Here is a 25473-nt window from a genome sequence, read left to right on the forward strand (position 1 = left end):
ACACCATAGGGTATAATAGCTTTAAAACTGTGACACCTTATTGGCCATTACAAGAAAGGTTAGGACAGGAGCTATACTTCATTTTTGTCACAGACTGTATACTTTAGGAAAAATTAACTTTTCCATGTTTAGCAATTCTTACCCCTATATATGAGGGAATACTAAACACAATAGCTTACTATTTTCAGTTTCATAAGGTGCAGTTGCCTTTTGTATTAATTTTTTTATGTAAAGAAACGATATTGTTGATTTCATCTGCAGAGAATGGAAAAGCTAGCAAAACAGCTGGCTCGCTTTTCTTTTTCATATTGTCTATAAAAGATTCCTGAATTCCACAGGTAGATAGTTTCTTTCCATTCCTTTAATTCCCCAAATCATCTTCTTCCTTCTGTTTGTGACCTTGAGAAAGTCTTTGAGAGAATGAGGGAGGATAAATTTTCAGCAGAATCTGCTTATCCTGGAAATACATGAATTCTTTTGGGAATAGGACTGGGCTTACACTTAAACTAATCTCATTCAAGTATTATTTGAAAGTGATTGGGGTAAAAAAAATTACAAGTAAATTATTAAGTATAATTAAGGAATTTCCCATTTAATTTAAGAAGTGTTCCAGTTCCATTGGACTTGTTAATGAAATGGGATTTTATCAGAGGGATTAATGAGGAAATGGAATTTCATGGAAGTTCAAGAGCAGGAATGGTGGCTTTGCCAGGCCTCAGAAAGATCTCACTTGGAATATTGTTCATTCTTGACCTAAAGAAGTTTGGAACCCTTGGACATTAACTAGAGTTCGTTGTCACTAATGCAACTCAGCTAGTCACTGAGTATTGGATTTTGTCCACCTTTTTCCTGTCCTTCCCTGTACCTATTGGCTTCCTTATTCTCTGCTCGTCTTCTGTTTGATAACCAAAATTTTGTGTTGCCTCTCAGTTTTGGCTACTTTGTAACTTCAGCTTATTCTACCTCTTCAGGTACTTTAATGAATCAAATTAAAAATCTAAATAAGCATCCCAGGAAAATCTGCTAAACTGAGACGTGATTCATTTTATGAATGTATCCACTGTACATCATAATTGGATGCGCAAGCAAATATATGTTTTCTAATCTGATTTGTTAAGAAGGTAGGAGCAAAGGGGAAAGTTCCAGTTTGCCCTCTGAAGCTTTGCTGAAAAATCAACTCCCAAAAGGCAGAGTAATTAGAGAAAAGGCATATAAATTTATTTAACCTGTGATGGGAGCCTTCAGAATGAAGACCCAAAGATATAGGGGAAATTGTCCATTTAATACTTAGGTTCAATAAAGTACAGAGAGCCATGAAGAAATATGATTGGACAAAAAGAATATGACCTAATGGCAACAGACTGAATGGGGAAAGCCAGCAAGGCCTGTGTCCCTGGATTCTTCTTAACCTCTTGAGCATGCATTCCTTCCTTCTGGGCATGGGGCAGAATCATTCTGGAATGGGGGTCTTATGACCTACAGTCAAACAAGGGATGTCAGATAATTTCTTTATGGCCAGTTTTTACGTAGAAAGAAAGGTGAAGGGATAGGTAGAGTAATAATTTTAGGTTTTACGGCTGGCTTTGGGGAAAAGGGGTTTTGGTTTGTATGACTTGCCTTGGGGAAGAGGGATTCTAGTTTCTTTGGCTATCCTTGCGGGAGAATGAGACTGAGATAGGAGGGCAGGAGAAGGTCAAGGAAAAACTTTTGTTTCTGAGGCTACTTCTGAGGCTTTAGTTTTGGGTTTTTTTTTTTTTTTTTTTCTGAGACTCAACAGGAATAAGTTTAAGTATTTTTATTTCAATTCTAAATGATAAAGTCTTTCCCTAAACTAAATGGTTTGTGACTGTGAGTGAAATTAATTTCATAGAGCCATTTCACAGATTTTAAGGACTGTAATACTTTTCAAATCATATAATGATAAGGTGGTCAGACAATTTTATTTATCTATTCATCACCTGATGGCATTTGGATTGTTTCAATATTGGGTTTTAATTCACTATTGTGAATAATGTTGCTATGAACATTCGTATATGAGTTTTTGTGTGAAAATGTGTTTTATTTCTCTTAGGTATATACCACGCATGAAATTGATGGATTGTAGAGTAATTCTATGTTTAACCATTTGAGGAACTGCTAGACTGCTTTCAAAGCAGCCATATCATTTTATATTCTCATATGCAGTGTATGAGGGTTTTAGGTAAATTTTCAAGGTGAATTTCCACTGCAGGGAACATTTTCTCAAGTGTAAATCCATTTGGAATTCTATAAGATTCAATACAATGTTTGGGTTTGTATTTGTAGAGTCATTGCTTAATTAAGAAACAAAACTGTGACCATTGATTGGAAATTACAATTCAGCAGTTTGTTTCAATGGAGGATAACTTCCTAACAATTAAGCCGTCAAGTGACATATGCTATGAGTCATGAATTCTCCTTTACAAAGATTATTCAAGGCATTTGAGAGGAATAATTTGGCAGAGATTCTTCTATTACACTGGTTCTCAAACTTTTGGGTACATCTGAATCACTCGCTATTCCAGGGACTACACTTTGAGAATCAATGCTCTTTTGAGTAAGATGTTGGACTTCCCAACCTCTAAGGCGGTGATTCTCAACCTTGACTGTATAAGGGACTCACTGGAAAGCTTTAAAGGTTCCCAGTGACCAAGCTGTACCCCAAACCAGTTAAATTAAAATATCTGGATATGGGGCCCAGTAGCATTTTAAAAGGCACTATGGGCTGTTTTGTTGGTTGCCAAAGTGTTGTCTCCCCAACTCTATTCCTATGGTTCTAAATAACAAAAAATTAGTCTTACAACTTAATTGTCGTTAAGATAACATTTCTGTCATAAAATCTATTACTATCCCATGAAAAACAAAGACTTGGCAGACTATCACAGACCCTAGGCAGCCAAAGAGACATGATGGATATGTAGATATGGTATCCTGGATTGTATTCTGAAACAGAAAAAAGTCACCAATGGAAAAACCAGTGAAACATGAATAGAATCTGTAGTTTAGTTCACAGTATGGTACAAATATTAATTCTGTAGGTTTGACAACTCTGTTATAATTACATAAGATATTAACCTTAAGGGAATCTGGGTGAAGGTGTACAGGGATTCTCCGTGTTATCTTTGCCATTTTTCTGTACATTTAAAGTTACTCCAAAATAATGGTTTATTTGTTTAAATTATCATCCTCAAAGTCTACATGAGGAGCAAAATCCATCAAAGAGTTTGTTGTACCACATTACAAACCTAGCATTTGGTTTTTGTTCACAGTTCTAAAAATTAAATATTCCACAAAGTCATTGTCATTAATCACATTATAAACACAACTGGGAAAAGATACCAGTATTAGTCAGCGTGGGCTGCCTTAACAAAATACCACAGACTGGGTGGCTTAGACAATGGACATTTATTTTTTCACAGCTTTGGAGGCTAGAAGCCCAAGAGCAAGATCCTATCAGGATTGGTTTTGGTGAGGCCTCTCTTCCTGGCTTGCAGCTGGCCACCTTCTCACTGTGTACTCTCATGGCCTTTCCTCTGTACACAGAAGAAAAGACATCTCTGGTAGCTCTTCCTCTTTTTATGAGGATTCCAGTTCTGTGGAACCACAGATGACCTTTATTACCTCCTTATTAACCCTGTCTCCAAATGTAGTCATGTTGAAGGTTAGGGCTTAAACATATAAATTTTGGGGGAATACATCTCAGTCCATAACAGTACTGTTGGCAAATCACTTATCTCTCCTGTTTGTGGATTTTGCAAACTGGTGATTTTTGATATTCTGTGTATATATATATATATATATATATATATACACTTTAAGTTCTACGGTACCTGTGCACAACATGCAGCTTTGTTACATATGTATACATGTGCCATGTTGGTGTGCTGTACCCACTAACTCGTCATTTACATTAGGTAGATCTCCTAATGCTATCCCTCCCCCCTCCCCCCACTCCACGACAGGACCCAGTGTATGATGTTCCCCTTCCCGTGTCCAAGTGTTCTCATTGTTCAATTCCCACCTATGAGTGAGAACATGCGATGTTTGGTTTTTTGTCCTTGTGATAGTTTGCTGAGAATGATGGTTTCTAGCTCCATCCATGTCCCTACAAAGGACACAAACTCATCCTTTTTTATGACTGCATAGTATTCCATGGTGTATATGTGCCACATTTTCTTACTCCAGTCTGTCACTGATGGACATTTGGGTTGATTCCAAGTCTTTGCTATTGTGAATAGTGCTGCAATAAACATATGTCTGCATGTGTCTTTATAGCAACATGATTTATAATCCTTTGGGTATATACCCAGTAATGGGATGGCTGGGTCAAATGGTATTTCTAGTTCTAGATCCTTGAGGAATCGCCACACTGTCTTCCACAATGGTTGAACTAGTTTACAGTCCCACTAACAGTGTAAAACAGACTTTAAACCAACAAAGTTCAAAAGAGACAAAGAAGGCCATTACATAATGATAAAGGGATCAATTCAACAAGAAGAGCTAACTATCCTAAATATATATGCACCCAATACAGAAGCACCCAGATTCATAAAGCAAGTCCTTAGAGACCTCCAAAGAGACTTAGACTTCCACACAATAATGATGGGAGACTTTAACACCCCACTGTCAACATTAGACATATCAACAAGACAGAAAGTTAAAAAGGATATCCAGGAATTGAACTCAGCTCCGCACCAAGCGGACCTAATGGATATCTACAGAACTTTCCACCCTGAATCAACAGAGTATGCATTCTTCTCAGCAGCACATCGCACTTATTCCAAAATTAACCACATAGTTGGAAGTAAAGCACTCCTCAGCATATGTAAAATAATAGAAGTTATAACAAACTGTCTCTGAGACCACAGTGCAATCAAACTAGAACTCAGGATTAAGAAACTCACTCAAAACCGCTCAACTACCTGGAAACTGAACAACCTGCTTCTGAATGACTACTGGGTAAATATCGAAATGAAGGCAGAAATAAAGATGTTCTTTGAAACCAATGAGAACAAAGACACAACATACCAGAATCTCTGGGACACATTTAAAGCAGTGTGTAGAGGGAAATTTATAGCACTAAATGCCTACAAGAGAAAGCAGGAAAGATCTAAAATTAATATTCTATTGCTGAGGATAATACAAATGCATTTCAAACTCATAGATAATCTTTGTCCTTTGAAGCTCTCTACTTGTTAAAGTTGGGTTTTGTATTGTATATTATATGATCTGAACATTTTCAAACGATTCTTAGCTAGGTTTATGATTCTTGGGATGACATACTCTAGTAATCATGTTAGAAAACCTAATAATATTAATTCCACCTTCTCATCACTTAGTAAAATTTTAACTTACGTGGATATTTTGTGAAACATCTGCCTTAAAACCAGATGGTTTTCTGTATGCCAGAGATAATATGTAAACAAATGCTTTCCTCTTCTTTAAGAGCTATCTGGAAATCAGCCTGTTTGAGAATGATAAGGCTTGATTAAGACCTAAACTCTCATTTAGGTTTTCATATCTCTTCTATGTCAGAGTTTATTAACATGGAGGAGCAAAAGGAGCTAAAATTTTCTCTATTTTTGCATTAAGAATCTCCTCTCTTCCATAGGAAAAAGCGCATATGCCTACATTTTGTTGAGTATCATGACATTTTTAGATTAGCAGAAATCTAGGTCAGAGTTCTTCTGCCATCTTCAAGATATTGCCTTCCATTAAAAACAAAATGAAGACTGGAATTTCTCAAAGCAACCCCTGGATCATTTTCATTCAATTGATAAATTCTTAGATATATTATACATGGGAAACTTTCTATAATGGCATTGCTGGTGTGAAAATGTTACAGAAACCAATTTCAGATGATTTCTGTCCTTGATAAAAAGAGCAATGTTAGGCCGGGCGCGGTGGCTCACGCCTGTAATCCCAGCACTTTGGGAGGCCGAGAGGGGCGGATCATGAGGTCAGGAGATGGAGACCATCCTGGCTAACACGGTGAAACCCCATCTCTATTAAAAATACAAAAAAAAAAAAAAAAAATTAGCCGGGTGCGGTGGCAGGCGCCTGTAGTCCCAGCTACACGGGAGGCTGAGGCAGGAGAATGGCGGAAACCCAGGAGGCGGAGCTTGCAGTGAGCCAAGATCACGGCACTGCACTCCAGCGTGGGCCACAGAGCGAGACTCCGTCTCGAAAAAAAAAAAAAAAAAAGAGCAATGTTAGCTAATGTGGCACATACCTACAGATTGTTCTTAAAGGTAAGGCAGAGGTTTCCATAGAGGGAGTAAAATAGTACATGCATTCTATTTGTGTTATCTGTGCAGAAGCCAGGCAAACACAAAAAGATTCACATTGTAAAATAATGTTAATTGAGAAGAATTTTAATAACACAAAAAACTTCTAGTGACCTTGATTTGAAGTGCCAAATACTTGTGTTTGCTTTATCAGGCTAGATGCCCAAGTCAACGAGTTCACCAATCCTCTGCACAACCAGTACACAAGAATTGCTTCCCATTCTTATGAAGCCAGGAACAATCTCAGGTACCGTGGCCAACTGCAGAATAAACGACAGGACTATTCTCCTTTTGTTTTATAAAGATACCCCACACCCGACTTGACCCTTTCTTTGAAATGCAGAAATTTCTAATTTTATGTGGGGTTACCTGTATAAACAGCTTTACACAAAAAAATAAGTTCATGAATGTGTCATTGTGTGATATCTGGTAGGAAAGTATCAAACGTGATTTTCCCTCAAAAAGTCTGCAATTTAAAAAAGCATGATTGTGACATTAGTGTGACATTCTTTAGGTAGATCTAAAGGCTTGGTTAAATCAGATATTGTCATGATAGCTAATTAAGGTCTACTTTTGGTTTGAGGTTCATGAAGAAAGTTATGGTTTGGAAATATGAATGAGACATCAAAGAAAGAGACACTATAACATATTACACAAATATTCAAAAATAATCCTCATGTTCTATAAAAGAATTACCGAGTGATCAAGTTTTGTAACAATACTTAGGAAGTAAACCAAGACAGTGGAAGTTAAAAACAAAATGGGAGATAAAACATTTTTGCAGTGCTGTATTGATACCACTCTAACATTGATGTTTCAACAATTATAGCTCAGAAGGAACATATATGCATTACATTTTGCTTTGAATTGGAAAATAGCCTTGTTTATGTTATCCTTGCAAATAAACTTTAAACATGAAGTAAAATGATTTGTTTTGCAGCACTAACACTGGAGCCAAGCAGGCAGGACCAAAGGATACTGTTGTGTACACAAGGACATATGTGGAGAATAGGTATTCAAAATTTATTTCAAATATTTTGCTTCATTTTATAATTTTGAAAGGATCTATGTTTAATAAGAGATGCTATTGTTTTAGGGTGTGCTTCTTTCAAATAGAAGACCATTTATGAGTACACTGAGTCCTACATATATAATTCTCTATAATGTTTCTGATATTATGTACTTGGGCTATAAATAATTGTAGTCATTAGATGAACTCAATAATATTTTAATATAACACATGTATACATAATAGGGTTGCCATTTGAAAGTCCTCACATAAATGTATATAACTATATGGTTAAAATAAGCTTTATAAAATGCACAACTATTCCTATACTAATTTGGAGTTCCACTTGAATTAACTGATTCTATCTACAGTTGTTTACTGCCAATCTAAAATAAGGGGTATAAATTTGAGTAGTGCATCCTGGCCCAAGTTGTATGATATTGATGTTTCAATTGAAATCTGCTGCTTGGAGTGATGGATATTGGGGAAAATGTAAACCAAGGTCAGGGCTCAACAATTCATTTGGTTTTCAAGGAATATAAAACAAGAATTGTCCCAATTGTGGAGTACAATAATGGTGGGGCACACAAATGCTGCTATACATGACCCATATGTTAAGACAAGCCCATTTCAAAGGGGTCTAAGAGAAGTGTATTCAGGCAGCCTTCTGTGTGGAAGGCAGTCGTGATGGGGATCCAGGAAATTCAATACATGTCAGGAGCTGAGTGATCTTCCAAAAAAGGTTTCTCAAACCCATGCATAATTTACCTTGCAAAATGCAACATCAAGATTGATTTTTTCCTTAATCCAATTCTCACTCTCTGGTGTGTTCAAGTCAGTGATTTCTGCTGTCTTTCAATTAAACTCAAATTTAAAACACTTCAGAGTAAACTTTAAAATAGCAAGTAGTTACTGAATCTGAAATAAATTGATAAAAAGATGAGTAATATCAAATAGTATTATAGTAAAGGCAAGGTGTGAAATATTGGTGAACAATAACATAGGCTTTTTTTCTATATTTACATAATCTCTCACATTTTTATCCTTACGGAATGTCACATCAATACATTTTGATTTTTAAAGAAATTTCTTATGGGAACTAATGCCAAACAACCACAATATTGATTTTTGCATAATGAATAATTTATTTAAGAATTAGGAATATTCTGCTAAACATCATGCTCTAGATTTTTTTGATTAATAGGATAGTTGGATAAAATAATATTAACTTGATTCCTGGAAGTACCAAGACTAAAACATACTTATTTTATTATGATGACTATGGTTTTTTTTTAAAGTACATACTGTATATACCCTGTACATATGTGTATCATGTTCACATATAGAACAGTAATTCTCAAAGCATAGTCTCTGGGCCCCCACCATGAGCATGACCTGGGAACTTTCTAGGAATAAAAATTCTCTGGCCTCACTCCTGCCTGCTAAATCAGAAACTCTACAGCTCCGGCCCAGCAACCTGTGTTTTAACAAACTCTTCAGATGTTCCTAATGTGCATCTGAGTTTTAGCACCGTCATTATAAAAAGATAATATTAATATTGTGTCATATCAGGCTAATAGTCTATTGGCCAGAAGCCTCTGGAAGGATTGGTTGCCTCCTGTACCTTAACCTAGCAAGGATGGTGATGTACCTTGGACATCCTTAAGTTCCCTAAAATCTACATTGACAGACAGTGTGATACAGTACAGAATCCCTAGAGTTACATTTGAGGTTGAATCCTTCTTTGTCGTTTCCTAACCATGTAGCCTCAGTGATGTTACTCTTCCAGTCTCAGTTTCATCAATAAAATGGGAACCATGACATACATCCTACATAAATATGTGCAAATTCTTAGGTAGCATTGTGGGATTATGGGTTTCATAAAGTAGATTTTAGTTCTGACGGCAGTCTGCCTCCACGAAATTTGGAGAGAGAGATAGGTTTCTCATTTAAAAATCCCAAGTGAGGGCCATGTGGTTATCACTCATTGTATGAAATAAAGAAACATATTGCTTCTATTCTTAATATATGCCCAGATAGCATAAGTGCTTGGGAAGCAATTAAGGGAACCAGCTGGTTAGGACATTACAGATTTTATTTGTCTCCAGGAAAGAGTGGTGTTTAAAAGCTGGGGCAATCTACATAATAGAAAAGAGAAGACTTTTAAAAATCATACTTCTTTTGCTTTCGTTCTAAATTATTCTTTCTTGGATATATTCAAGTAAAAATAAAAATGTTGGGTGCTTTTTCTAAAAGTTCAAGAATCTCAGTTTCTCCCTGTGAATGGTGTGTCTGTGTGCTTGCCCTGTTTGTGCTTTGAGTATTTTCTTTATCTACGTTACATTCTGCGTAGCTTTCTTTAGTAAACAGATGAGGTGCAAGTATAAATTTCATGAAAGATGAGGACTTCTTTTCCTGCTCACACTTGTTCCTGTATTCCTTACCCTACTCTCTATTTATTTTGGTATATATGTCAGTTTGGGGGTGACTTGTGTATCAATATTTCTACAGATTAAAAAAGGTGTCAGTACATCATCCTGGCTTGTAACATACACAAAGATAAAATATTATGAGGCTTCATGAGATGGTGTGAGTGTGTTTTCTTATCTACATAAGGAAAATTGCCTGACTCTCACATGCCTGTATATGTTTGTTCCTAGTAAATCACCCAAGGATGGATATCAGGAGAATATCTCCGGAAAATACATACAAACTGTTTATTCAACTTCTGATAGGTGAGTATGTCTTTATTTCCATACATAAAAAGTACACACACACACATGCATGCACACACATTTTTATATATATGTATATATATAATATACGAATATATATATATATATTTCATGCTGTCTTTTGTCCTTGGAGATGGTTCTGCTGATGTTTCTTGTCATGTATGTGCATGGACAGAAGTGCATCTCAATAACAACAACTTCTGCATCCAGGAATTTGTTTCTTGGCTTCCTGGCTGTTGCTGCTGTCTGATTTTGATGCATATTATCAAAAGACCTTTCTGTGCCTTACAGCTGCCTCCCAGGCCAGCCCCTGGTGATCCCCAGGAGGCCCCAGGGCTGCCACATTATTAGCGTTTAGGCTTCATTGCATCCATAGACTGCGCGCTCAACACCCGCTTCTTGTGCTTTTCTGCAACCTGCTTGGCTTACAAACAGCCGTGCACATATGCTGCTGTGACCCACTCTGGGCCCAAGCTCAGTTCCCAGGAGTGGAGTTATGATGAGTATTGATTGAGTGCTGGTGAACTGGCCCCATTCCAGGTTTTTGCTGTTAATGATCCTCTTTTACCATTTAACATTTAGTGGGGCACCTAGGTGACACTTACGAGAGTATGGCCTGCAGCTTTCCAGTGAAGTAAATGAAAATAAATAATTAGCATTTCAACTCAAGCCCTGGAAACAAGCCATCATGCAAATGTCTGATGTTCCACTGATGGTGTTTCTTTATAGCAGGGGCTGGAGATATGACTCACTGAGGGTAGAGACATACTTTATTTTCTTATGTAGTCTCAGCTTCTAACACAGTGCTTGGTACCTAATGTGTACTTAGTACTTTTTTTTTTTTTTTTGAGAACATGAACCTATGTTCCATTTTCTAAGGGAAACATGGGTGAACCAGACATCGAAATTATATCCCTTTCTTGTCACTTTTCCAATATTTTGCCCACTAGCAATGCTTTGCTGAGTGTCTTGCCTATAAGTCACACCTCTTTGAGTAGTAAATTCATCGACACCAGCATTAGAACTACAAATATCTGGATAACCAATTAAAAAAAAAACAGAGTTAGGTTTTCATAATGCTTCGAAAAGATCTTTGACTAACTGTATGATCTTAATAAAGATAATACCAACATCAATGCATTTCCTGAACTTGTATTTCAATTATTAACTTAAGGGAGGAAAACATTCTCCATAGAAGTATTGCTGTTAATAGAAAGACTTTAAACCCTATTCCTAAAGTGGCTTTGAAATTTTTCTTAGTCATCAGTGCAGAAGTCGATTCTCCATGAGACCAGTCAGTTCCACAACCTTTTGCTGTTGATAGTGTGTGAAATTGGCGATGTTCTTACAGTTCTTATTTAAGCAGGGCAATCCTGTTTAAAGTGGTTTCCCATGTAACGGGATAAAGTCCAACTTCTTTTGCACATTCTCCGTGGTCCTTCAGAACCTGCTCCTGCAGAATATCCTTTGTATGTTCTGTTCACTCTGCTTGGAATTCCTCTACCATCCCCTCATCCCTACCCCACCAAGCCCACCTTGAGAGCTCTTTCCTCTTCAAACAATGCATATAGCACTTTTTTCTGACAAGGCTTTCCTGACTTCACCCCAGGGGTTAGTGGTTCTCTTGGCTCTGCTCTCCTCACTCTGTCCACGTACCTGTATTCCACTGTGATCATTATATCATGCATCTGGTTTCCCCAGTGGAAACAGCATCTTGTCAGAGGAGACTGTCTCACCACTCTTTGTATTTGCAGCGCCTAGATCAGTGCCTGCGGAATGCATGAAGGGCATAGAGCACCTATTTTCTACTCTTAAAGTGCTTACAGTCTTAAATGGGAAATTTAAGTGTATGCATACATATGTGTGTGTGTTTATGGATAATCTATAGGAAAATATTTGCCAGGTAGCTATAAGCAAGCGGGTACAGAACAGATAAAAGCAGAAAATACTCATTTATATACACGAGACTTAGAAAGATGTTACTAGAATGATGAAAAGTATAAAGCTAGATAAAGTTTATCTGCTATAATGCCTTTCTTCTCCCACTTTCTTTTCCCTTCCATTCTCTCTCCTCTTTGCTCCTACTTCTGGGCTTGGTAATAGATTAGCGGTTCCTGGGTATGACTAACTTATTTCAACACAATGAGCGCAACAGATCTTTGGATTCATTGTGTTAGGACCACGCTGCCTCCATTCACATCTTCACTCTTCCGCTCACTGCTTTCATGACAGTGGCAAGTTACTTATCCTTTTGTGCCTCAGTTTCTTTTTTAATAAAATGATGATAAAAATAATAATATTGGCTTGTCAGGAATGTTGTGAAGAGTGAGTTTATGTAAGTAAAGTGCAGAGAAAAGTGCACTTCACATATCATATAAAGCACTATTTAGATATTGGCTGCTTAATTTCACTATCCCATTACATATCCTACTCTGGAAATGTCAGGCCTGCATGCTAATACCCTGAAACTGGTACACTCTGCAGGGTGCTATTTAAGACTGTCCTAAGACCTTACAAAAGGAAAAGGATCCTTTCTTAAGGTTCCGGTGTGACTCAAGATATTTTGGATTCTGCTGATCATATCTGCAGATCATTTATCATTGAACATTATTTTAACAAATATTTAATATTTGTTATTTAATAAACAAAACTCTCTTTTCTTCCCCATCAAATTCGTGGTGGGGTTATATCTTGCTGAAGGGTATACATTTTGTCACGATAGGGATCCTTATATCCTGAGTCTTACAGTGGCACCAAGAGGAGTGTTTTGGTGACTCTGGTCCCTACAGTCCCAGGCACTACAGACTCATCATTTTGCGAGTTTATCTACGTGCTCTTGAATGGATTTCTATTTTGGGTCTATTGAATATTTTGAGAGTTAAAAATTAATCTGCAGCATATTTTTTCCGTGTAATCTGTAACACGATATATGTAAATTAATAAATAAAAGCCCTCAACTACTTCTGAGGAGTACTTGAGATATTTCCTAATTAGGAAACTGAGCATCTTTGTCCCACCCAGCTGTACTCTTGATTTCTGATGAATTAATAATTTTAGACTTTCTCTCATGTTAGTTATTTGATATCATTTTGAGATAACTAGAAGAGTCAATTCTATTACTAGAATAAGTAAACTCCAAACTTTCCTTGATTTTTGTGAAATTTTCTAAAGTATCATCAACATTAACATACTGTTTCCATGTGAGTTTATAGGGAATATATCTGTCTTTTGTATTATGGCAAATTTATTTTTAATTGCTTACATCTCTATAGGTCTGTCATTGAAAGAGATATGTGCACTTATTGCCGAAAACCCTTGGGTGTAGAAACTAAAATGATTTTAGATGAATTACAAATTTGCTGCCATTCTACTTGCTTTAAGGTAAGGATGTGTTTATTTCACTTAACTAAATAAAAAATTGCATAATGACTGGAATAAAAATAATAATTTAATGTAATAAATGAGATGAAGCAAAAGCTTTCAGAAGCACTGTCAGTCACATTGATAGTACACTACTTAAATATTTCTGAGTTCTGCAGCCTAAACCTCAAAGGTTTGTAATTACTATCTTGGCTTTAGACTTACAGTTGATTACTGACACATTTATTCACTCTTACCCTAGAGATTTAAATCTGTGGGGAAAAAAAACCACTTGTTCTTTTTATAAAAGTTTTTGCAACACTTTACTAAATTATGCATTACAGAAAATATGTGATGAAATCAAAACAAGAAAATAAATTGTTGAGAAGAAAGTTAGCAGTTTCTTACCTTATGAAATTAGGACCAATGGGTTTAACAATAGGTGAATGTCAGTCTGCTTTTGAGACCATAATTAGTTGTAATTAATTGTGGCTCAATAAATAATAATAAAGTTTTCATTAGTAGTCTAAAACTTCATAGTTTGTGCTTTCATAGGATGCTTCTTTGCATTCTCACCATAACATTGGGTGGATCGACATCATTGTTTTTGGTGTAACTGCATAAGCACTAAGTGGGAGTCTGAAGACCTGAGTTCTAGTTTTGCCTCTGCCTGTAACTGTGTCAGTGTGACTTTGGACAACCACCTAAATTACCTTGGCCTCAGTTTCCATAACTGTAAGATAAGGTGTTGACTAGACCAGTGGATCTCAATCCTGGTTGCATATTATAATCATCTGGGGAGATGAGGAAAAAAATAGAATGATTGGGACCAGCCCCAGTTAAATCATGAATCTTAGAGGCGATTATTGGGCATTGGTATTTTTAAAAAGCTCCTTGATTAATCTAATGTACAGTCAGTTGGAGAAACAATGGGCCAAATATATGGTTTCTTTCTAGTGCAACATTCTATGGTTGATACAAATGATCAAATCCAGTCAAATAATGCAATACTTTGTCAATTGATTGCTTCTATTTCTATTACTTTCAAACAGTGACACATAGCAATCAGAAATGTAGTAACTCATTGTGAGCAAAACATTTCAATTTTAGGGCATAATGTACAGAATTCTATATAAAGATATAATCTGCAGGTTTTATAGTTATGAGAACAAAGTTTTTTTAGTTATGAAATATGTTCAATTAAACAAAACTTAGTTTATAGCTTTTTAATTAAAATTACTATGCAGAAAAATTTAAAGCAAGAATATTCTCCTGATCATTGCCTTTAGTAAATAGAAATACTTTCATTTATTACATTTTAGATCATTTATTTCTATTTTCAGTGTAATTTCAATAAAATATTACTGAGAATAAAAACAAACATCTTCACTCTCTTAGAAAAATACTGCTTTTTCTATAGCCATAGCAATAGAGAGCCACATGAACTGGTTTAGACAAACCCAATTAATCAATGACAGTTTACTTCAATGAATTGGCTTCTGAAAGCCAACCAATCAGTGACAGCCTCATGCTTTGAAGTCAGCCAATCAGCAGTGGATAGGTCTGAAGCAGAGGTCAGCCCTTTCCTACCTCAAACCAGCACAACTCAAAATAAACTTTTTCCCAAACCCAGTCAGATCAGCAGTTTATTTCTTCTCTCCATTAGGTTGTGCCTGGACAGCGTAACTAGCTCTCCTTTAAGTTAGCAAACAATAAATGCACCTTTGTGTGTTTGTTTGAGATACTGAATGGTCATCTTGTCCTTGGCATAAACAATTTCTGGACATTTATATCTACTCCACTGTGAGTGAAGTAGAAAACTTCAGTGGTAGACATCCCTTAAAGGTGCCTCGATGGTAGAGAGATGATGTCTGTTTCTCTAATAATCTAGACTTCATTTATAATGGAAACTTTATATATATATTTTTTCTTTAGTGTGAAATATGCAAGCGGCCTTTGGAAAATCTACAAGCGGGTGATAGTATTTGGATTTATAGACAGACAATACACTGTGAACCTTGCTACTCTAAGATTATGGGTAAGTGTTACACTCTGTAAGCATTTAACACTTTTGTTAACCTTAATGAGCATTTGGTATCACTTAAAATGATGTATTTTAATAAAGTAAAACATTTTATTAATTATATTTAGTTAATAATTCAGCTGCAGGTATTTATACTATGGTAGTATTTTGTTTAATGGTGTGAAATCAGTCAACTTTTATATTGCCTTCTGGTATCAGATTCGATATAGATACAACTAAACCAAAAGGTCGTTCATTTTAGACAATTTTCCATTTTTTCCAAACATAAAAAGATATTCTCTACTCACATAGTTGTTTAAATTGAAGTCCATATTCGTAAATGACATTTTATGCTTGCACTTGAATATTGTATAATTTTAAACTAAATTTGGTTATTGCATTAAATGCTTTTGAATATTACTTTTAAATTGAAAATTTAGTTAATTCTATGTAATTCTACAAAAATATAGCATTTAAGTTTTTTATCCATCTAAGATCAATGTTACTATAATTTGCACTCTTAATTAGCATACGCAATGTGAGAAAAGGATATTGAGGACCTGTGTTTTTAACTAACATTTTTTATAAGCTACGTATGAAAGGTTTAAAAGCTGATTTAAGAGATGTGCACATTATACCATAAATTAGCAAAATTAAGTCCTGTGAAACTTGACTGGTTATTAAAAGCTACTATCCACATTTTACTTTTAGATTCAGTAGTAAGTAGATAAAATAACCAAAATGATATTGAGAAGATGGTCAACAGTACTATGTGAAAGGCACTTTTTCCTGCTGTCTTATTGGTATGATGAATGAAAAAGGAACACTTGGGACTCCTACGTGGGATCCAAAGTATGGAATTTAATGACAAATGTGTGATATTAATGAGCTACTGGGAGACTACATCTAGAAAATGCTCTGAAAAAATATCAGAAACCCACATTCCATCAGGCTGCAGAATCAATTACAAGAACATACCTAATTATATTCATACTTTGCCTTCTATGTTCTGCTTCCCCCAGAGAGCTCTCATACTCACTTTTCTTCCTGAATTAGTAATCTTATGATGATCTAATGTTATATCATGGGTCCTGATGTGCATGGTGGTAGCTCTAAAATTTTTATTCTCCCAGAGTTCATGATGTGGCTTAGCGGGTGTGATTACCAAAAGACTCAGAAGTTTTTGTGTCTTCCCCCCTATATGTACTCCATAGGCATTGCATGTTTTATAGTACATATAAGTTGTCAGGAGATGACTCTCAGACATCTCATAAATATGCATACCAGGCATCTGGTACATCATATACACAGTATGACCAAAAGCCATAGTGATTATTTCAGAAGTGGAAGGAAAAGTGGAATCCTTAATCTACCACTGCCCTTTGGGTGAATAATTGTCTGTAAATTTTTAATGATGAGCTTGTTTTTGTACGGAATTTGCATGTCTTTTTTCTTTTAATTTTCAGCAAAGTGGATTCCATAACTCTGGCACAAGGAAATCAAGATGAAAAGCACTCATTAAGGAATTAAAAGTTACAAGTTTTATCTTAATAATATGTAATCTAGAAAAGCTTTCACATTGAAGATCAACTCTTGTACAAAATTAATAATTCTGTTATTGCATAAGTAATCTAATTGTCTTCAATAAGGTCACACACATAAAAAGAGCCATCTGGTCTCTGGTTAGAGTTAGCAATAAAAAGTTCAAATGGTTCCAGATACCAATGTCAAAGGAATGATGCTTCTGATAGGCAGTGAGCATTACACTCCAGCCAGGTCCATCCCTGCTCCATATGCTGGCTGTGAGTGGTTTCTATTTAAACCAAGTTTCTCATTTCCTCACCTTTTATTCTCTAAGAATTCGGATTCATAGACATTGACATCCTGAAGAACTGTGAAGAAAGCAAGATATGTTTCCTTCCTCTGCAAAAGAAATACTAACAACACTTTTCTTATACGCTTGGGCAGAAAGATGTTAACATAAAAAGTTTATGGACCTCAAAAATCACTAAACTTTCCAGATCTCTGTACTACTATTTGTAACATAAGGGGCATTGGATAACATGATTTCTAAGGTTCCTTTTGCTTCCCAAATTCTCTGATTCTAAAGCAGGTTTTAGTTTGCTCTTTGGAAACATGTATGCATATGTGTTTATTAAGCCTATTGAACTAGGTAGGACATATAAACAATTTAACTTTAGTGTCATTGTTTAATCACAGACATAGTGTTTGAAAACTGTGTTTTAAAAACAGAAACAGATTGATGGGTAACAGGTAAAATCATATGACATGTATAGCTTACATGTAATTATTTGTTAAATTTTCTTTGTATGCATTTGAAAATCTGGGTATACATATAATCTATTAGAAGTAATGGTTATGGACTAAAAGGATATGTTCTTTAGCATGTTATATATACTCATATTACATAGCACCTATTTACAAAAGGCTTATAAAAATAAAATGAACTATCAGTTACATAGAATCTTTATGTGAAGTGTTTGTAAATATAATTCACCAACATTAATTTTGTCAATGATAGTGATCACAATCTATTATATTCTCTGTTGCACTGTTTAGCTTATTTTTAACTACTCAAGCTATATATTTTATTTTTAAGAAACTTTTCTGAAGAAATTGAACATGTAATAATCATGTGAGGAACTAGTATTATTAACATTGGGAAATTGAACTTTTAAACCATTTTATGTGCATATAGCAACTGTTTCTAGAAAAAAGATGTATGGAACATGGAAGTAGGGGCAGAATTCTAGAGAAGTTAAGGCAGTTGTGGAAAACTGCGATAAACTAGGGAGATTAAAAGATTATCATGTGTTTTCCAAATGTTAATACATTCAAAGAATTATTCTCCTGTGTAATAATTTCATGCCTCTGTTCCTCTTAAAGCCTGGTTCACAAAGTGTTAAACACAAAATGCTTATCAAAATACAGCAATGTAAAATTGTTGTCCAATGAAGAGGGAGCCAGGAAAAACAATTAATAATAATTTTATATTCATTAATTCATGCTTGATGAGAAGCAGTGGTAATTGAGCCACATGTTTTATTGTTCTTTTATTATATGCTATCAGAGTGATCAAAAGAAATAATTTTCTCAGAGTTGAAATTCACTGCAGAAAAGGATGGATGAAATAGTATCCCTCCCTTTCATCTAAAGTATATTAACATCTCAATGCTTTTGTAGTAATTAAAATCATCTGAATATCATTTAAAAAGTATAAAAACCTAAAAGGAACACATTTCTCATTTTCTATAGCTGTTTAATGGGCCCTCTCTCCTATAATAATGTATTAAATCAAACCAAAAGCTGTTGTAAAAATGGAATAGACATGAAATGGAGAGAGAAATGTTTCTGATTCATCAAGATCATTTCATTATGTCTGAGTTTATTTTCACTATAGAAGTGACAGATTCCCAAAACAACTTACAAGATCTCACATTTTTTGCAGGCTATTAATTATGTTATGACTGACACTTTTCCTGGGCACAATTGCCTAAATCTAAGGATGCTAGGTCCTGAATTCTATCACCAATAAAAAGATGTCTCTAAAAGAGAATGAATAGCTTCATCATGACAATGTCCTTCTAAATAAGTCAAAGACATATAATAATCTCAGAAATAGTGTAATGTAAAATGATATTCTCTCTTTTAATAAGGCCAAGAAATAAGAATTTATTCAAGAAGTAATATGTATATCTTAATGGTTTGATTGCAATCACTCAACTTATTAGATATAAGTGATGAGATGGTCCAGCTATCACTATTGTGCATTCCCTGACTTGTTTACTATGATGGAAAATTGTGAGTGTTTGGAACATTCAGCTTGATAAAGAGCTCTACCAAAACAAGTGACTGTTGGGTCTACATCATGGCAAACTAACAAGGATGTTGATTTTTTTTTTTTTTTGTACTGCTGAATTTGCTGGTTATTTTGATACAATGTAAATAAATTGCTATTAAAGTTCCAACTATTCCCTAGTGCTCAACAGTTCCCAGAGCCACCTATAAATATGTGTATAACGTGGGCAAGCCATATTCCCTTTTGGACACATTCCCTACTGTTTAAACTATGGGGTTTAAAATATTGACTTTCGAATGTTTCCACCAACTCAACCATCACATGACTATGAATCTATTCCTGTTACTTACCCAGTTCTTAGATGATATCTTTTATTAGATGCATAAGAGTTGTTGAATATTTTGTATGTACTTTAGAATTGCATGTTGACTTTATCCCAACACAAGTTGAGGCACCATTTTGACCCTTATTTACTGGATCTTTGTCCTGCTTAGAAAGTGTGGCTTCTGGCTGGGCATGGCAGCTCATGCCTGTAATCCCAGCACTTTGGGAGGCCAAGGTGGGCGGATCACCTGAGGTTGGGAGTTTGAGACCAGCCTTACCAACATGGAGAAACCCTGTCTCTACTAAAAAAAATACAAAATTAGGAGGGGCATGGTGGCGCACGCCTGTAATCCCAGCTACTTGGGAGGCTGAGTCAGGAGAATCGCTCGAACCTGGGAGGCAGAGGTTGTGGTGAGCCGAGATCGTGCCATTGCACTCCAACCTGGACGAAAAGAGCAAAACTCCATCTAAAAAAGAAAAAAAAAGTATGCTTTCTGAGAGATTAATGAAATACTCAAATGCATGAGGTAGGTAGTGATTTCAATGTTTTCACTGTAAGAGAGGAAAGTGATCATCATCATTGCCTTGTAAATGCCTTCTGGAAAGGATCTTTGTATTCTCTTTGATGCATTCTTCTCATTAATACATCTAAGTGCCCAATTATTCTAGGTTCCTTGGAAAAAAATGCATGGTTTATCATCTGTCATTGTTCATTCATTTATTCATTTGTTCTGTTATTCAATAACTTAAAAAAAGACCTACATTCTAGTTCCCAGGAATAACCCAAACAATCAAGGTTCCTGACCTCATGAAACTTACATTCTAAAGCCAGCAGGAGGTGGAGAAGGAGTTTGAAAGTCAGAAAACAAATTAACACAATAATTCTGAAATTGATAAGACTTATGAATGAGTAAAATACAGTGACTAGATGAAGGGGTAGTTTTAGAAATAAGGTGGTCAGGTGAGGAGGTAATATTTCAAATCATCTGGATGATGGGAAGGAATCAGCCTGGGAAAAAGCTATCCAGGAGAAGATGTCTTAGAATTGGCCCAAATCAGGCCATTTGTCTGGGCTAAACTGAACCTTGCTTCTTTAAACGTTATGAGATGGAAGTTCAAAGCTGCCAGGAGACAGAGACCAGTCAAAAGATTTGTAGGTTTCCTCTATTACATGGTTCCACAGGGAACCACATAAGAAAAAAAATCAGATATTACTCAGACTGCTTTCAATTCTCTGCCATGATGAGTTACCCAAATGCCTGCTGAGTCCTGGACTTTAGGCTGAAGTTGCTCACCTGGGCCCAGGCAGGCTCTGATGACTATTTTAAAGGTGAGATGAGTAAGATCTGAACCAACCTGCATCTTGAGGGAAAGTAATGGATCCTGGGTGACATTTCCTCTCCTCATCTAAGGCCTAAGGATCATATCCCTTTCTGTTTTCCAAATAGAAACATTAAACAGTAAGGCAGCATCATTTCACGTTTAGGAGACTTCTCATAGGAATTTTATAAACGTGTGATTTTCCTTTGTTGCAATATGAATAATGCATCTGGAAGAAAGAAACTTTCGATCCTGGTATAACTTTCTTAACAGCTAAAATGAAGGAATTTTACATATTTTCCTAAGACAAAAGGAAAGATTGTGAGCTTTAGGGTTTCTTCAGCTCATAAAGACAAACCAAATTGAAAGTCTCCCACAAGAAAGTGTTTAGGCCCTATGTCCAGTGAAACTTCAGTGTGACTTAGAAAAGACTAAATACACAGAAAGACTGCCAGGAGGCTGGAATTAGGCTGGAATGGGCAGGAAGAGATGAGGTTGAAGAAGCAGGCAAGAGTCTGGTCATCATAAATTCATAATGGATCATTAAAGATATACATCATTAAGTGAATGTTGAAATTTGGTAGAATTCATGTATGCCTTTTAGATTTGTATCATTAAAATATTATTGAGTATGATTGATTTCACAAACAGGTTAAAATTATATTAAGACAAATTTAGTCAACTGATTTTTGACAAAGGCACAAAGGCAATTCAATGGAGAAAGAAATAGTCTTCAAAAATGGTGCTGGTGCTGGAAAAATGAATGCTCAAATGCAAAAACAACGTAAACAAACAACACCTACACACAGACCTTACACCTTTCACAAAGATTGACTCAAAGTGGATCATAGACTTAAATGTAAAATGTGAAATTATAAAACTTCTAGAATAATACAGGAGAAAAGCAACATGAGTTCTTAGATACATCACCAAAAGCATGCTCTATAAAAAATGGTTGTATATAAGTTGAACTTTGTTAAAATTAAAAACTTCTGCTCTGTGAAAGACATTGTTAAGAGAATAAAATATAAGCCATTGACTGGAAGAAATTATTTGCAAACACATATCTGATTAGAAACTTGTCCCTAGTATGTAAAAATAATTCTTAAAACTCAACATAAGGAAACAAAAAAAAACTTAGTTAAAAAAAATGGGCAGAAGACCTGAACAGACATCTCACCAAAGAAGATATACAGATGTCAAAAAAGCATATGAAAGATGCCCAGCAACATTTGTCACTAGGAAAACGCAAATTGAAACAAGGAGATACTACTATATGCCTATTAGAATGGCTAAAATCTAAAAACTGATAATATCAGTTGTTAGCAAGTACTCAGAGCAATAGGAACTCTCATATTCATCGTTATAGGAATGCAAAATTGTGTAGCCACTGCCGCAGTTTGGATGGTTGTTCCATCTAAATCTTGTGTTAAAATTTGATCCCCAGTGTTGGAGCTGGGGCCTAATGGGAGGTGTTTGGGTAATTGGGGAAAGTCCTTTATGAATGGCTTGGTGTCATCCTCACAGTAATAACTGTGTCTCACTCTATTAGTTCCCACAAGAGCTGCTTGTTAAAAAGAGCCTGGTGCCTCCTGCCTCTTTTTATTCCTTTCTCTCTTGCATTAGATCTTTCACACACTGGCTACTCTTCATCTATTACCATGAGTGAAAGCAGCCTGAGGCTTTCACCAGATGTCCGATCTTCCAGCCAGCAGAATTGCAAGCCAAATAAACCTTTTTTCTTTATTAACTATCCAGCCTCAGATATTTCTTTATGGCAACACAAATGGACTAAGATACCCACCTCAGACAGCAGTTTGGCAGTTTCTTATAAAGCTAAACATAGTCTTAAAATATGATCCAGCAATTGTGCTCCCAGGTTTTTACCCAAATGATCTGATAACTTATATCCATACAAAAACCGGTATATAGATATTTATAGCAATTTTATTTATAATCATAAACAACTGGAGGAAATCAAGTTGTCCTTCAATAAAGAAATAGCTCGACAAACTATGGTATATCTATACAATGGAATAATATTCAGCAAAGAAAAGGAATAAACTACTTAGTCTATAGAAACATGAATATATCTCAACTGCCTATTGCTAAGTGAATGAAGACTCCATACTGTATTATTTCATTTATATAAGTCTGAAAAAGACTCCATACTGTATGGTTTCATTTATATAACATTCTAGAAAAGGTAAAAACATAGAGACAGTAGACAGATCAATGATTGCCAGGGATTCAGGTAAAGTGTGTATGTGTTAGGGGTGGTGGTACAGATGGAGAGCTGAGTAAGTGAAGCATAGGGAGTTTCTTAGGGCAATAGAAGTATTCTGTGTGATACTCTAATAATGAATATATGACACTATGCCTTTATCAAAACCCACAGAACTTTACAGTACAAAGAATGAACTCTAGTAGTAGGCAAATTAAAAATATCATTTAGGAGGCCAGGGCCAGGGGATTTCAACATGAAATGCAGAGTGTGACTAAAGAGTCTAATCGTATTACAAATGTATGATACAGTATCACTAAAGAGGAAAGGGGGAAAAGGTCTTGACCTACGTAACTTTGAAAATGAGTGAAGATTGTAAGACTAAATGCAAAAGCAACTGTATACAGACATTGTACTCTAGTTGTTAAAGTTCTTTCCCATGGGCATAAGGGTTAACAACTCTGAAACCACTATACATGTATCCTGGAATTGAACAATTAAGTAAATGGACAGCAGATTGTGGGAGCCAGGCTTTTCACTGTTGCAATTAATGGTTACAGATAAGCAAGCAAAGGAGGCTGGCTAGAATGATTCATGTGGCAATGAAAAAGAGTTGGAATTATCAGTATGAACTCATGATAGTTTAATACAGATGCAGATGGTTATATATAGAAACATTTGTAGGTATGTGTATATAAATATCTATATCAGTTACCATACATATATATTTTTTCTTGCTATCTCAGATGAGAATGCCTAGAAGCAATGAAACTCCAGTAGCAGTGAGCATACCTTGCATTCAGGTCTTGATTTCTCATACTATCTCCCATAGAAGGAACTGGCACTCTTTGGCGATATGACTGGTTCTTGGACTACAGCAGTATGTACATAAGATAAACCTGGAGCATCGTATAGTGCCAGAAAATAAGAAAGTGCTCAAACACACACATGCACACACAAAATGATGTGAATATGTTAAAGGGACATAGAGAAGTCAACTGAAAGCGCTCACAATGGCCAAACCTGGGAAAAATTTGAGCAACAAAATAAATTATGTAGTATTGAATTATAATCCAAAGTGTAAAATAAATATCCATGAGGCTGTGATGGTGTAAGTAAATAATGGAACAAATAACTAAATGGAGGAGAAGACAGAAATCTCCCATGTGAAGAATTCCAAATAATTTATCTAGCTATTCCATTCTTAAGGAGATGGAACATAACTCCACTCCTCAAGTATCAGCTGTGCATAGTGACTTCCTTCCAAAGAGCACAGTATGGAAAGAGGGGTGAAATGAGTAACTTTATGGTGGAGAAACCTGACAAACACTTCCTCAGCCAAGTGATCAAGATTAACATCAACAGTAATAAATTGTGTCACTGGCACGTACCCTCAATATGATGTGATAAATGTGGCCCTATACCTCTGCAGTCTTCTTCCTTGAAATGCATAACTCCAGTCTAATCATGATATAAAGATCCTTGAAACCCATAACTCAAGTCAAATCATGAGATAAACATCAGAAATATGTTAACTGAGGGCCCAGTACTCCTCAAAATTATTAAGGTTATGAAAAACAAGAAAGTCTGAGAAACCGTCACAACCAAGAAGAGGCTAAGGAGATACTACAACTAAATGTACTATGGTATCCTGAATGGGATCCTGGAATGGGAAAAAGAAAGACATTAGGTAAAAACTAAACAAATCTGAATAAAATATAGATTTGAGTTTATAATGGGTTTATTAATTATGACAGATGTACAATACTAATGTCGGATGTTAATAATACGGCGACCTGAGTGTGGGGTATACAGAACCTCTATACTATCTTCACAATTTTTTTTGTATGTCAAGAACTACTATAAAATACAGTTTTTAAAATAAATCAAGTTGAAAAATTACTACGAAAACCTCTATGCCATTTCACTATTGCTAGGCATGTAAACATTGTCAAATGTTAGCTATTGTATTAGTTAGAGTACAGGCTAAGCTTCTATAACAATGAGATTCAGAAAGACCGTGGCTCCAAACACATAGAAATTTATTTTTCTCCCCACATTACAGTCCAGAATTAGGTTGTGGTCCAGAGAAGGCAAGCAGCTCTGTTTCTAGGTCATCCAGGGATGCTGGTTCCTTCTGTCTTCTTGCTCCACCATCCCCTAGCAAGCTGCTTTCAATACCAGGTCAAAGCAGGTTCTCCAGCTTTGCTTCCCCTTTCCAGCATCCAGGCAAGGGGGAGTGGAGAGCAGCCATCTTCCTTTTTAAGGATGTGACACAAAAGTTGCACATGACTTCCACTCACATCTCATTTGACACACCTTGGGACACTTGACTAGGTGTAGTTGCACAAGA

At 35.7% G+C, this 25473-nt stretch overlaps 1 protein-coding gene across 50 annotated transcripts in view; it reads left to right on the plus strand.

The window, feature by feature from the left end:
• The window catches only part of SCEL (sciellin), a 111675-nt gene extending 92251 nt beyond the window's left edge, over positions 1-19424 (plus strand). For 28 of the 50 annotated variants that reach the window (XM_015121257.3, XM_015121259.3, XM_077974467.1 and 25 more), the window contains 6 exons: positions 6460-6552; positions 7246-7317; positions 9975-10049; positions 13322-13430; positions 15345-15447; positions 16899-19424. In XM_015121257.3, the coding sequence (XP_014976743.3) occupies positions 6460-6552; positions 7246-7317; positions 9975-10049; positions 13322-13430; positions 15345-15447; positions 16899-16915 (469 nt within the window). In that variant the 3' untranslated portion in view covers positions 16916-19424. The remainder of the gene's footprint in view (positions 1-6459; positions 6553-7245; positions 7318-9974; positions 10050-13321; positions 13431-15344; positions 15448-16898) is intronic. The other 22 variants (XM_077974459.1, XM_077974457.1, XM_077974458.1 and 19 more) reach the window with 2 other exon arrangements.
• Positions 19425-25473: the final 6049 nt, after the last annotated feature.

This window comes from Macaca mulatta, chromosome 17, assembly GCF_049350105.2.
Source record: "Macaca mulatta isolate MMU2019108-1 chromosome 17, T2T-MMU8v2.0, whole genome shotgun sequence".
Lineage (NCBI taxonomy): Eukaryota > Metazoa > Chordata > Mammalia > Primates > Cercopithecidae > Macaca > Macaca mulatta.